A 15,152-nucleotide genomic window follows, 5' to 3' on the forward strand; every position below is an offset into this window, starting at 1 on the left:
CAATTAAATGTCACAATAAAAGAAAGCGACGAAGAGCAGACCTAAATTCAGTCCGATTTGACAGCTGTAAAATGTGAATGGGAATAGTGTTCCAAAGAAAAGGAGTGTTAACAAAGAAAGAGTATCGATACGGATTAATAGTCGAGGATGGAATTGATAGGGTCAGTGAATGCGATCTAGTTACAGTAGAAGAAAACTGAATATGTCTTGAAAATGGAAAAGAGAGATGAGACACTAACATACTAGTCTTGCATGAAGCACCCTCTACAATCTATGTGTCAGCTGCCCGAACAGAGCCTTCCCCACCATCCGCCACAACGACATCCAAGATTTGACTGTAGAGTTAATGTCAGAGGTTTGTCATGACGTATCTACTGAACCCTCCCTTCAACCCTTGAGTGGTGAATCTCTCTCCCTACGTACAGCTAACCAAGATGTTGGTGCTCGCTTGGACATCAAGGCTTCTGGGGTTCTCGGCTTGAACCTACTTTTTTGATGTTAGAATATTTAACCCTTATGCCCCTTTAAACCGTTGTAATCCCTATCGCCAGCATGAAACTTTGAAACGCCGTCAGTATGAGGAGAGAGTGCGAGAAGTGGAACACGGTAATTTTAGTCCTCTTGCTTTTTCAACTTCTGGAGGCATGGGTACCTTCACCATTGTGGCTTACAAGCTCCTGGCCTTCCTCCTATCACAGTGGTAGATCTAGAAATTTTCAGAGGGGGTTTCAGATTCCACTCAACTTCAGCCTAGCTGTAAGTCGAAGACCAAAAAAAAAAAAAAAAGGTCACAACCTGCTGTACAACATTATAATTGTGATTTCAAAGGCTAAACTATGAAGATTTTCGCCAGTAGAGAATCCTTCTATAACACACGTGACACGTGGCGATTTTATCACTGACACGACGACTCGTCAATAAATTTGGGACGTGCGCTATTTTCAAAGGGGGTTTCAGCTGAAACCATTGCAACCCCCTGTATCCGCCACTGTATCATGTAAGTGGAAATCGTCCTATTATAGGGTGATGAGCTGGCTTCGCTGTCATCTTGGCTTCTCTTTATTACATTCTGCCTTCATGTGCATAAGGGGCTCTCGCTCTTCCTCTGGTCATCCCTTTAAGGGTCATGTTCCAGCATCAGTTGACCTAGCACTGGGGGAGGGGTGTCTTGGGGCCGTTTAAGCCCAATTTCCTTTTTTTCTTTAGCTCTGTAGGTGTAGGGATAGGCTAAACCTTTTTTGTTTCATAGAACATCTTAGCATAGAGTAGATTTTTAAAAAAATCTATGCGTATATAGCCAGACCCTTTTCTTTCTTTGGTGTAGGGACGGGGAAAAAAAAGGCTGCCTTTTTTTCCCCCTAGAAAGAAAAGGGTCTGGCTATATACGCATAGATTTTTTTTTTAAATCTACTCTATGCTAAGATGTTCTATGAAACAAAAAAGGTTTTGCCTATCCCTACACCTACAGAGCTAAAGAAAAAAAGGAAATTGGGCTTAAACGGCCCCAAGACACCCCTCCCCCAGTGCTAGCTATAGGTCAACTGATGCTGGAACATACGTACTTTCAAACAGATTTAGTTAGTGACATACACTTCATACCTAATGCCCAGTCCGTCGTGTCCATAAACTTCACGCAGATCGCTACAAATGTAGAGATTGTAAAATCCGAAAATCTTGCAGAAATCGAGGCAAGCGGCTGTAGCGCACGCGAGCGCACGTGCATCGTGGTGCGCGTCCTTTGGATGGATTCTGAGCGAGATTCTGACAGTCTGAGGTACTCTGTAACGTCCTGTGCAGTCTAGGGACGATGGCGATGCTCGCGTAACATTAAATGAAGACGCTGCACTCCTCCCCAGTTATCTACAGCTGAAGTGAAGGATGGGACACAAGCTGACAAGCCCGCGTAAACAGCCGAGGAAGCAACAGGCGGACAGTAATGTGCGTGAGAGCTAATGATTAAGAGGTACAGAACATTTCAATTTAGCTTCAAGCCAGTCGCAATGTCCTTTGGCTGTTTTAACACGCAAGCCGAGGGGATGGTGTTGGGGAAGGGAGAGTGGTGTACTCTCTGTAGGTAGATCTGTGACCACAGTCAAACACAAGTAAACGGAAGTGTTGACTCTTAAGTCACAGGTCAAGGTAATATCAAAGTTTCATTGTGCTCACAGATCTACCTACAATGTGTACCTATACAACTTCCCATTGATGTGTGACCTTTAGTGTTCTGAAGTGTTATGGGTTGGGGTTTACATTTAGCAGCAGGATCCCAGTTTTAATACCCAGTTAGTCTTGTGTAGCCAGATACTTAGAAAGCACAGTGTGCTTGTTGGTTAAAGATTATACAAGTGCCTATGTTGGAAGACATAATTTCTTCTGGTTTATTTTTTGGTGCAGACACCTATAATCCTGTAATTGAACATCACCCTGCAATTTAGTACAGCCTGGCTATGTGCATGAAACTAACACGCAGTTGTTGATTTTGTTGTTTCCATGAACAAGAAGACTTAATCCAGTCCACCCAGTTATGCCATGGTGAATGTTGTGTCCATGGTCATCAAAGTGTATGTTATCATGTGAAAATAATCCAATGGTAATGAGATTTGAATGTGATTCCTCATATTTGATTGGTCACAAAGCCACAAAAATTTTATATCACTACAGAGATATCAGTGAGCACCTGATCATGTTCACTGGAGAACCCAAGCTGTCCTACCATTGTGGTCTAGGGTCAAGGTGATGGTGCTGTAGGGTATAGTGCTAAAAGCCGGAACGGGATGTGCACCAAGTTAACCATTTTGCACTGTTTCCAGCTGTCACACAGTAATTAGAATTGTAGTTTTCTTCTACTTATAGACATGCTAGAAATGGCTCACTCAGAGTTTTAAACGTATAATTTATAGCCACTAACATACACTGCGGTCAACTCTTGTAAATCATTGCTAATGCTGGCAGACTTCAGAAAACCAACCTCACTGTTACTAAAGGCTTGGACACAACTGTAACATGAAAATACTACAGTAGTTTATCCTTAAGAATGATAAAGAAGTAATTCTACATCAGAATTTTATGAATTGGTAAGAACACAATATGCCACGTGGCAGGTATTAAATAGAAATTCAAGCGAGTGATTTCCAACATGCCTATTCTAGCACATACTGTGTAACAGTTGGAAACCTTGCACAATTTGCTAAAACAACTTTTCTCCTTGGTGCGCATCCCAATTGATTCCGTCCATTCCAGATTTTAGCACTACCCAGTGATATATGTATCCTGTACAGAAGGAAAGTTCGACGAGTGAGAGGTGTTTCATCAAACTAAAATCTACCAAATTGTTCAAGCAATACAATTAAATCCACCAAACTTTTTCTTGTTATCCTATACCAATTTGCCCAGTTTCCTCCTACTAAACTTTCCTGCAATATATGGTATGTCATGACTGGGGTGAATATCATGACATGTTGTACTTTGATTGGAGGTTCAAAGTGACGCTAACATAACTGAACTACATCAGTCAAACAGTACATGCAGTTATGTGGATAATTTGACAAAAATACAATACAATTATGTAAGGAATGTCATACAAGAACAACTCAGTCACTAAACTGGCAAATTTACTGCATGGGATTTAAAGCTGTTGATACCCCACAGTAATATCTCTGCTTTCTTTTTTGATTCTTGTGTCAATGTATATACTTGTGTGTACTTATATAGGTCTGGAAATAATTGTAGTCAAAAAAATGTGTTGTAGAAAAACTGAAAATACCTTTGCAGTAAATTTTTCTATATCTATATGTATGTTGTTTGTAAACAATGTATTGTGAGGAAGACATGCCTCTCCAATAGGAGACACATTCCTGGTACAAGGAGAGCAAGTAGAGTTCAAGGTAGTGGAGACAGACCCATCCCCTCACTGTATTGTGGCTCCTGACACTGTCATCCATTGTGATGGTGAACCAATCAAGAGATAGGATGAAGAGGATACTTTAAATGAAGTTAGTTATGATGATGTTGGAGATTTTAGGAAAAACTAACACAAATCAAAGAGGTGAAATTCGTGTGTGTGTGTGTGTGTGTGTGTGTGTGTGTGTGTGTGTGTGTGTGTGTGTGTGTGTGTGTGTGTGTGTGTGTGTGTGTGTGTGTGTGTGTGTGTGTGTGTGTGTGTGTGTGTGTGTGTGTGTGTGTGTGTGTGTGTGTGTGTGTGTGTGTGTGTACTTGCATGTGTGAATGTGGCCCACACATCCATGCATGTTTCTACAGTACCTACGTATGAGCCAGGTGTGCTCCACAGGTTTCTGTTGTAAATAGTAACCTCCAGACATTGAAATGAAATTATCTAAATTGTTCATCTACTCTCTTGATCTTCATGCTTACTCCGGCATACTCTCACCAATAGCACTGCAGGTATAACGTGGAGGGACAAAAGTGATCTAGTCAGTTATTATCTGGTTGGCCTACATTGTGTATTGCTATTGTGTAAAATACTTGACTGCTATATTAAAGTGTAAGATGTTACACAAAACTGCGTGGATATTTTTTGATGTTTTGCTTTTACGAAGTTGATTAGATATGTAATGATAATGATTATGATGTATGCACAAGAGTGTTCTGTTTGTCTGTCAGTATGTCCCACATGTACACATTATCTAAAAGTGTGCTACCATATAGCGGAAAATTTTCGAAAAGTTTAATTTTTGAAAAGAGTGCTTGATTGGAAGTTCAAAAATATTTGAAACTGTTCCTCTTTACCGCACCAACCGTAGATAATCAACTAGAAAGGTTCATGGAGGAAGTCAACAATGGTTGTGTTGATCACATACATAGCTAGAATTTGCTGCTTTGATTGTTCAGTATAGCTAGATAAAGGTCCAATCTGGCTTTGATAGAATTGCATCTAGCTACCCTAGGCTTTTCCTTGGTAGCTTGAACCATGTTGTTTGGTGGACTTTGTTTTAATCCAGTGGCCTGCGTATTGAGCCATAAGTACATACATGGCGTTTTTCAGTACATCTTGATATTTACTGATAATTATTTGCTGTCTTTCCTGGTAATGTCACTCAGACTGGTCTCTCAAGCTCTTATAGGCTTAAAGACTCATGGTGCCATTCGTGCTTGCTCATGGTATAGCTATATGGCTAATTGTGTTCACCTTCCGGCCCAGTGCCTAGCTATATACATTATGCCTATAGCTAACTGATATTAGTATAAACTATGCGTGCGTGCACTCACAAACTTCATTTATAGCTAGCTATACTTTCATTGATTGTCACTTCAAAGATGTAGTATTGCTAGCTATTTTCAAAAGAATTTTTTTTTTTGAAAATGCATTGTTATTTCGAATTTTTCGAAAATTTAACCTTTTGAAAATTTCATGTGTCTTCTGTTGTAGATGATTGAGTTACCATTGTGGCATCCACAACTATTCAAAGTTATTGGAGTCAAGGTATGTGTAATGTTCAACTTTAAAGTGGATCATAAATCAGTCACAATTTTTACAGCCATCTAGGAGAGTTTTATTGTATGGCCCACCAGGAGGTGGATAGCTAGGTGCGTAAGTTATTAAGAATATATTACTGTTAAACTGTCTGTCTAAATGTTGCAACTGTGTATATGTGGTTGTGTGTAACCTGCTATGTTGTTCTGATACTGATTGACATACAGAACTGTTTCTGGCTCCTTTTCTCTTGATAAATGCGACCCACTGAAGAAAAACCTGACTGATTTGCATTTTCCTTGAACTTCATTTTATGATTTCCTTGTTGTTTACAGGGAAAACCAATGGACTGTTAAAGTTTCGGCCTTATCTGGTAAGTACTTTCGGAGTTATAGTGATAGACACAATTGATTTGTTACAGATGCTCGTTTAAGCAATCATAAGTTTTGAATGCAATGGGCTACGGAGTTGGGACTTGTGTCATTCAATTCACCATGAACTGGGGCATTCAACAAGGTGTAGTTTTTGGCCTAAATACACCTGTGCTAAGGCTGTTCAAGCTTACAAACGGTGACAATTAAGTTATGTTTTACCCGCAATGTAAACAAACACACGTAACTCGTGTTTGCTTCATGGTACAGAAACGAAACAAAGATATTCTTTTTCTCCATGAAGAGGCAAATCCAGTGGTATAGTAGATATTTCAATTTGAGTCTTCCTTCACTGTGTTATGAAGCGATTAAAACATATTTATGTAGCACATGTTTTTTTACCCAATGTATTTCAATAGGAAATATCTCAAAACCAGAATTATACAAACCAGTCTGGTTTTCACAGTAGGGGTTGGTAAGAAATCATATGGTTTCGTGGATTTCACACTTAAAAAAATGGCCTTGCAATAAGTTACCCAAAATCACACATTTAATAGTCTGCCTTAGAGTATTCATTCTACTAAACCTACACCTGTTATTGTGTGTGTTGTGTGTGTGCATGCGTGCGTGTACGTGTGTGTGTGTGTGCATCGGCCTGGTAATTGGTTCCTGGTTCAATGCTGGGTTACATCAAATTGGTGTTGTTGTTGTTGTTGTTGTTTCCTTAAGCAAGAAACTTAACTCGCATTGCTCTAGTCTACCCAGCTATTTAATTGGTGGCCTGGTGTCAACTGGGGAAGTAGCCCACCAAGCTGTAACAGCAGTGGGTACATGGTATTAACTGGGGAAACTAATGCCAACTGTCCATGTCTTGCACAACCGGTGAAGGTCCAGGCAAGACTTCAGGTGCCCACACCTTCACCTGTGGGACATGGTACAGCCTCCTGCGGGTTACTAGTCCTGCCCCAGGAGGAATTGCCTGCACTGACTCCTAGCACCTGAGTAGCACACATGTGTTCCAGTGGTGGTTCACTGGGTAGGCATGACCATGCTAGCATGGCAGCTAAAGGTGTGTTGTGTGTGTCTGTGTGTTCTCCATGCTTACCCCAGCATGCTCTCACCAACAGCACTGCAAGTATAACGTGGAGAGACAGAAAAGTGGCCATTTCTCGTTTTATAGTCAGACTTTTGTTTAATGCCTGGTTATATTTAAATGGCCTACATTCTGTGTTGTACACATGGAGTATCATTGTTTGTCATCTTTACTTGTGTCATTTCATTGCAGCCTTTGAGGAAGCAGAGAAGAATGCTCCCTCTATTATCTTCATTGATGAAATAGATGCTATTGCTCCCAAGAGAGATAAGGTATTGGTAACCTTCTGTTACTCTGTGTTTATTACCAATTGTAACAGACACATGGTAAAGTGGAGAAAAGAATTGTATCACAACTACTCACTCTTGTGGATGGGTTAAAACAAAGAGCTCATGTTGTTGTCATGGCTGCAACTAACAGGCCCAGCTGCTCTGAGAAGATTTGGTATGTTATCCACTACATATACCAATGCATAAAACATCAGTTTTGATTATGTGTATGTGGTACTGCTGGCAAAAAAGCCTGGCTGGCTTCTGTGTCTGGCCTTTTACTTTGTAAACATAAGTATAAGACCGGCGAACCCACTTGTATTACATCTTAGAAAGAGTGGTACCATACTGTACATATCGTAATAATTTGGTGTCTGAATGTTCAACCAGTTATCAAAACCAAAGTAGCCATTTCTAGCTGTGTTGTAGCCATTTTAAAGCTTTACAAACAAAGAACATGAGAAGTGCCTCTACAATCAATCTAGTCAGGAAATTACAGTCAATTCTCATTGTAATACAAGAGTCAGCACAAGAATTCATTGCACTCCCATAAATGAACACCACAATGATGGAAGAAGAAATGGAACACAAATTTGGACCATGATGGATGCATTGTAGCTGCTGTGGTTGGCAAAAAGGCACATGCTGGCCGTAAGACAAAGAGTGAAGAAGTCAACCCCGTAGTATCAAGTTATACTTTGCTGAAAGCACCAGTCAGAATAAATAATTAAAATTCTGTTGAAAGTGTAGTTGCTCTGAGTGCTTGCTTATACTTATTACAGTACTTAACCAATACTGCCAAGTTGTAATGGGAAGGTGAGGCTGCTTTGCAAGAAAGTGCTAATCTTTATCCCGACTATACAGTGCAACCATGCTACATATATGATGTTATTTGACTTTTGACGATGAACATCCAATCTAATAGTATTACTTGTAGAAAAGCTGGAACAAAAAAGGCAGCAAAAAAGCATGACACCCTCCCTGGCTTTGGTGTGAATAAGTAAATGTGTTTTCCCAGTAATTAATGTGAAGTGTATGTTTTATACAGGTAGGTCGTTTTGATCGGGAGGTTGAAATTGGTGTCCCTAATGCTACTGGACAACTAGAAATCTTATGTATTCACACAAAGAACATGAAGTTGGCAAGTGATGTTGACTTGGAACAGGTGACACTAATCACAAAAGATGCCTAGTGTATTTTACATGTGTGTTCTAATTACAGGTGGCTACTGAGACTCATGGTCATGTTGGTGCTGATCTTGCTTCACTTTGTTCAGAAGTAGCTCTCCAACAGGTAATAACCTGTGTATTGATAGTAACATACAGTAGATGTGTTGTGTACAGTAATGATAGAAGTGTTGTGTTACACACAGATACATGAGAAGATGGATCACATTGATCTTGAGGATGACACTATTGATGTTGAAGTGATGGACTCCTTGGCAGTAACAATGGACAACTTTAGGGTCAGTATCATCATTGAGTATGGTAGTGGTTAATATTAGGGATCTACCCCTCCCATGAGGAATGATGGCTACCCAAAATCACACATTTTAATAGTCTGCCTTAGAGTATTCATTCTACTAAACCTACAACTGTTATAGTAGCAATCAATTGTTGGCTGAATAATATCTTGTGATGTCCATTAATCCATCTCTAACTTATCACCTGTGTTCTGCTGGTGTATCCAGCCATGACACTTACTTACTGTATGTGTTTACTTTTTATGATATTACTGTGTATGTTCATGTACATGTACGTACCTATGGCTTCAATAATTGGATGGCTAAAATCATGAAGTACAATTGTGTTTGGGACCAACATGACACAGTAACTATACATAGTCTTGTTAAAGGTATGCACTAAGTAATGTGTCTATATGTGATCATGCAGTTACACCTGGGACTGAGTGTGATATTCTTTTGAAGATACAATGGAGGCATAGTGTATAAAGCTAGACTGTCACTTAAACTCTGTAGACTTTACTAATTTTACTATGAACAAAGTATTTGTTCCTCGAAGATATCTTTCTATCATATTGATAGTTGTCAACAGGCCTGTTACACAAATCATCAAATTAAAAGATATTTCTTTCAAAAAGTGATATAGTGGTACACTCTTATAGGACACAGACAACCTCAGTTGTTGACACTGTACTCACATTGGTCCAGTCTACCAGCTATATTTGTGGGATCTTAAGCCAAAGAAGGAAATTACTTAATGTACAAAGTCCAGGTGGACACAATGTCATTGATCCATGAAGTTAGTACAGTTCTCCTATGGACCAACCCCCTCAATGATTTACCTGTATTAGTTTGAGTACCTGCACAGTATTCCAGCTGGTTAGTGTGATCATAAAGTGACATCTATCAGTTTTACTTTGTGTGCTTGAGCCTGTTGAATACTTTGTGTGCTAGTGTGTATTGTATGTAGAATATACTTGTGTCATGTAAACACACAGGTGTTCTATGGTCCTCCCTGATGTGGTATGACTCTACTTACTAAAACAAGTTCAACATCATCTCAATAAAGGTTAGCTACTGCTTGTATTTGTAGTAGTTGAAGGAGTGGACATTTTGTTGTGTAGGGTCTGGAATTGTTGACCATGTAGTTTGGAGAATCACCATACTGTAATGTCCAACATGTTCTTGACAATTAAGGTATACTCAACGCACACACACACACACACACACACACACGCACACCCACACGCACACACACACACACGCACACACACACACACAGATGCTGCTACTATGCACTGTGTGAGACTAGAGCTCTTGGCAATCAGTCTGATACTGTGAGTAGTTTACCATATAGGAGGGCTTGATATACCTCACAAGTAACAGTACAAGAAGACGTGTATATTTTCAAAAATTTTAACAAAGCTTTAAATACTGTACATGTACATGAGTACCATAAGCTTTGAATACATGTACAGGAGTATACCATGTTCTTTTAGGTGGTACTGCTGAGATGATGTCATCAATCAAGTACTGGCTGAAATAGATGGAATGACTAGTTTTGTCTTTGAAACATGTATGTGTTTTGTGTGTCAGTGTGTGTGTGTGTGTGTTTTGTGTGTGCGTGAGAGTGAGTGTGAGTGTGAGCCCGTAATGTTATTGGTGAGTGTGTGTGAATTAGAAGATTGTTGGAACCAGTACACACAACACTTCGCCAGGGACATGTCTAGCAGATAATACTGCCTGCTTGTCTACCTGTAATTATGATAGCTGCACCCTACTTCTTAGTATTGTTGTAATATAGTAAAAAGGGATTCGCAGCTACAGACAAACTTTTTTTTGTCTTGGTTGCAAGTTCAGAATCAGCCTCTGTTCACGAAATGCATCTTCCATATATACAAATCTTCCATTATTGTGGACTTAGTTAATGTTGAAAAATTCTCATGGCTTGTTAGGGTCCTTAGTAATAGTGCCACCAAAATTGTTGGTGCCACTCCTGGGCAACCATAACAATGAAGTTTGAGACAATTTGGCTTTGTACCGTAGTGATTTGATAACACTTGATGTAAAAGTGAAGAGGAAACTGTCAAGGTAAATTCACGAAAATCCAAAGTAAATTTAGCAAGACATGGCCACTCAAAGTCTGGACCCGCAACAAGGTTTACCCGTACATACATAAAACTATTAGTTCCTATGGGAATTATGTCATTGTTGCAAATCCCTATTTATGCTATATTGTCTATATGGTATATATTAAAAATTATAAATTTAAAAATATAGTAGGAATCCAAGCGATAAAAAGTAGTGAAACAAGAGAAGAACGATGGTAGCTATTACAGCATAGCTCGGTGGGAAATCCCTACTTTGGCATGATATAGCCATTATTTTGTGTTCAATGCCAAAGTAGGAATTTCCCACCGAGCTATGCTGTAATAGCTACCATCGTTCTTCTCTTGTTTCACTACTTTTTATCGCTTGGATTCCTACTTTATTTTTAAATTTTTAATATACTAGTTTGTTTAGTTTTTTTTTGTTAAGGCTATAAACATGTGACTGTTCTATTAGGGTGACTGCTGTGTTACAGTATCTCGAGGCAGCCTGCAAGATGTGCACTTGCTCAAAAAGGGGCATGGTTTCGATTGATTATAGAATATGTCGAGTCAGCCTTCCAAATTAAAGGTGTGTGGTCACTGAAATACAGCTAGTGCAAAAGGGGTGTGTCATCGTGGTTTCAATCAATAGATTGATAATGCGTAGAATGAAGAATTGGCGTGATCTTGTGACCTATCGTGAAGCTATCTAGTACCAGTACCTCCGTACAGTACCTACCCTCCGTCATAGATTATATCAGTAAGGAGTATAATCTATTTCTCTGTACAGTAGCGTAGTCTAAGCGCCTTAAATAATCTTGTGGCGTCTATTATGCTGCTTAAAGAAAGTGTTGATACGGAAAATTAATGCCTTGATATGGTTTCGTTGGATGAAGAAGAAGACAAGCAGCCTGATTGAAGATAAAAGAAAAGACAAGGCACAGAGGGCACATACTCGCCAGAACCTCAAAAGGCACATCCCACTGGTGAGTTTGTTATTGCTGCATAAAATGGTAGCCATGCACTGCTTCGTTTGGCCTCTAGGCTTGCGACTGTGGTCCAGTCAGGCAGTCAGGCAGTCAGTCTAAAATTCAAAGTTTTGGCGATTTTTAAAATTCTGTATCCGGCCACCTGTAAGCGTTTTGTTGTATTTAATGCTGTTTTATGTATTATATGGACTAGTACTATTCCATAAAGGTGATTTTTGTATTGTAAGATGTCTCTAGGATGATTTTTAAAGGCGGGATTTTGAGCGGCACACAAAAATTTCACTCTACTTAAACGGTACGACTGTACCGTTTGATTGTCATTTCCTCAATGAAACAAACTATTTGACTGAAGATATCCAAATCACTTGGAAATATGGAGGACATTGATAATGCTCTCCCAGCAGAAGCTCCTTATGGTCAAGACACACGATAGTGTGTTGTGCGGCCAGTGCGGGCACGCGATAAACAAGTGTGTATTTTACAGGAACCAAGAAAATGCCATTTTTACACATCCATAGCTCAATAATGGCTGGACAGAAATTTACCATTTTTGCTGTGGAAACTCCCTCGGGGTGGAACATCTCCCATTCCAAATTTGAATTAAATCCACATATCCATTGCTGAGGTACGCACCTTCAAAGTTCATCTTATCTTCTTCATATTTTCCTTAATCTTTTTCTTCTTCATCTCGCACACTTTAGAAAAATTGTAATAACTTGCACGTGCTTTGGTCAATTTACTTAAAATTTGGAGGGCATTAGGGACGTAATACTGTACATTTACAGTCCAATTTTGGTTCAGATCAGACTAAGAACAAGGGAGTTATACACAATTTTTCAAAAATAATAAGGTGATGTGTTATCACGCCTCCAGGATGAACCACTTGACTGAATTACTTCAAAATTGGTCTGTACACGGAGTAAATATCGTAGTGCAAACCTTTTGTGGTTTGAACGAAATCACATTAACAGTCATGGAGCGTGTGCGCATGTGTGTGTGTGTGTGTGTGTGTGTGTGTGTGTGTCACTAATAGCACTGCTGGTACTATATAATGTGAAGAGACAAAAGTGATCACTTCTCACTTTATGGTCGGACTCTGTTCACTGCCTGATTAGATTTAAATCCACCTACAGGTTGAACACATGAAGTATCAGTGTTTTGTTACCTTTACTTGTGTTGTTTTTCTCATTGTATGTAGCCTTTGAGGAAGCAGAGAAGAATGCTCCTGCTATTATCTTCATTGATGAAATAGATGCTATTGCTTCCAAGAGAGATAAGGTATTGGTGACCTTCTGTTACTCTGTGTTTATTACCAATTGTAACAGACACATGGTGAAGTGGAGAGAAGAATTGTATCACAACTTCTCACTCTTATGGATGGATTAAAACAAAAGAGTTCATGTTGTTGTCATGGCTGCAACTAACAAGCCAGTTCTGATGCTGCTCTGAGAAGATTTGGTATGTTATCCACTACATATACCAATGTAAAAAGACTAGTTTTGGTTAAGTGTATTAGCTGGGGTTCTGGGAATTAGGATACTGTGTAGTAAAAAATGTTGGTGGCAAAAAACTTTGTGGAGAATTTGGCGAATGGTATTACAATTGCCAAAGTTTTATCCGCGAATTGTTTTAGCAATCACATGAACAGATAGTGTCATGTGCCTGACAGCTCACATGATGAAATCGATCCGTGGTACCACCAAGAAATAAGAAAGATATTGTAAGTACGCTCCAGAAATATCCTTCTTAATAGCAACAGAATGGGTAGCGACGTACTGTGCGAGCAAGTGTGGGCTTCCCATTAGATCATCGTGAGGTTCATTGGACATCGCGAGAAACAAATAATCCCGAAAGAGTTCACGAACCTCCAAACATTTTTCTCAAGAACCAGCGAATGACAGTGCGTGGTATGCCGGGGTAATCATAGGGTTTTCGCCAAACTGTTTTACTGCCAAACATATTTACTGTGCTGTGATTTTTAGCAGCCTGGGCTACCGTTAAGTTTTAAGCCATTTCCTTTTCTTCTTTCGTGTGGCTTAAGTTCCCATCCCTTGGAAAGGCAACAAGTTGATGTTCTACTACTGAAAACCAGGCTCCCATGTAGGTAATAGTCTACTATCTCTGTGTATATTATAATTATTATTACATGTAAAATTAACATTTCTATTTGTTTTGTTTTTTTTTGTTTTTTTATTTATTATTATTATTATTATTATTATTATTATTTCAAATCCATGTACCGTATAACGGGAATGATTTGCGGAAGAAAACATTCGTGAATTTTGCCATTTTAGGTGCATTCGCGAATGTTTTCTTGCAAAATTTTTCTTAAAGTTTTTTCATGGATCAGGGGGGTAGGACATGATGTCACAATGCATATAGTTTTGCATAATTTAGTTGAATTCCGATGATAATTACATGATGAAAAACTAACATACCAGCTACTTGCATCATTGTAGATGCCAAAGTTGATTGTATTTACTACTAACAAGTAAGAGTACAGCAAACAATAACACAGGTACCTGAAATTACGATAAACATTTATTCTAAATAATGCGCTATTGTAAAATTCACCATCATATTGCTGGGACTCACTGGGGCTCAGTAGATACATAAAATGATTTCTACACTAGTGAAGTTAAATTTCCAAAAAGAATCACAGCGCTAACCTTGATGGTTTACTAGAACTAAACCCTATGGCAAAATGTACAGTACGGATACGTCACGCAATTATCGTGATGTCATGTCCTACCCTCCCCCTTCCCCTGAGTTGATGTAGCATTCATCAACTCAGGGGAAGGGGGGGGGGGGGGGGGGGGGTAGGACGTTCCCCTTGTAGCATTCATCAACAAGTGCATAAACGGGTAGCTACTTGCCTTGCTACTCGCTAAACTGCCATATATGCATGATGGTATTACCAGTGAGGCACAGGACCGTGGCGTGTAATTCGAACAGAGATGCAAGCTTCAGTGACAGTGGAAAAATCGGTGCTACTAAATGGGGCAAATATAAGCAGCCCAGCGATTCACTGTGCCAGAATGGTGTGTCTTAGCCTCAGTTTTAGTGCCGCCCCAAACTAAAGGCATGCCTATCGTCCACACTCATTATCGTGAATGCCTATTTCTCCAGCGAAACAGTGATCGTGCATGGCTACTAGTATGCGTAGTATGCAACATGTCAGAGTCAGCCATATAGTCAAGCATTCCCTAGCTATCCATAGGAAAAAAAATCAATTCATTGTGGGTGGACGCCCATGCAATTATTAATTACTTTATGCATGGATCATTCGTGAATATTTTCTTCCGCAAATCATTCCCGTTATACGGTATTTGATATTGTTATTCATTTCTATTGACACCCTGGCTTTGGTGTAAATAAGTAAATATGTTTTCCCCGGTAAATAATGTGAGGTATATGTTATTATAGGTCGTTTTGATTGGGAGATTG

At 39.3% G+C, this 15,152-nt stretch overlaps 2 protein-coding genes across 8 annotated transcripts in view; both read left to right on the forward strand.

Moving 5' to 3' along the window:
* Positions 1-15,152, forward strand: part of LOC136256908 (transitional endoplasmic reticulum ATPase-like) — a 196,530-nt gene that overhangs the window by 175,641 nt on the left and 5,737 nt on the right. The window lies entirely within an intron of this gene.
* Positions 1,694-15,151, forward strand: LOC136256912 (transitional endoplasmic reticulum ATPase-like). 6 transcript variants are annotated; one of them, XM_066049987.1, is made up of 9 exons: positions 1,694-1,963; positions 3,844-4,045; positions 5,387-5,440; positions 5,496-5,544; positions 5,767-5,804; positions 5,853-5,947; positions 7,088-7,167; positions 13,031-13,163; positions 15,132-15,151. In XM_066049987.1, the coding sequence occupies exons 6-8, from the start codon at positions 5,887-5,889 to the stop codon at positions 13,127-13,129; spliced, it is 240 nt and encodes a 79-aa protein (XP_065906059.1). In that variant the 5' UTR covers positions 1,694-1,963; positions 3,844-4,045; positions 5,387-5,440; positions 5,496-5,544; positions 5,767-5,804; positions 5,853-5,886; the 3' UTR covers positions 13,130-13,163; positions 15,132-15,151. The 6 variants fall into 6 exon arrangements, 2 of the variants coding, with proteins under 2 accessions (XP_065906059.1, XP_065906058.1); XM_066049986.1 differs by lacking the exons at positions 13,031-13,163; positions 15,132-15,151 and adding exons at positions 7,215-7,339; positions 8,213-8,233; XR_010701729.1 differs by lacking the exon at positions 5,853-5,947.

Source organism: Dysidea avara, chromosome 5 (assembly GCF_963678975.1).
Source record: "Dysidea avara chromosome 5, odDysAvar1.4, whole genome shotgun sequence".
NCBI lineage: Eukaryota > Metazoa > Porifera > Demospongiae > Dictyoceratida > Dysideidae > Dysidea > Dysidea avara.

What these genes read in the sequence shown, in the direction of transcription:
- LOC136256912 (XM_066049986.1), top strand. Translation starts at nt 5,887, where the DNA reads ATGGGCTACGGAGTTGGGACTTGTGTCATTCAATTCACCATGAACTGG. An exon ending in GAACTGGGGCATTCAACAAG is followed by an intron (nt 5,948 to 7,087) that starts GTGTAGTTTTTG and finishes ATTTCATTGCAG; the next exon opens with CCTTTGAGGAAGCAGAGAAG. An exon ending in TTGCTCCCAAGAGAGATAAG is followed by an intron (nt 7,168 to 7,214) that starts GTATTGGTAACC and finishes CAATTGTAACAG; the next exon opens with ACACATGGTAAAGTGGAGAA.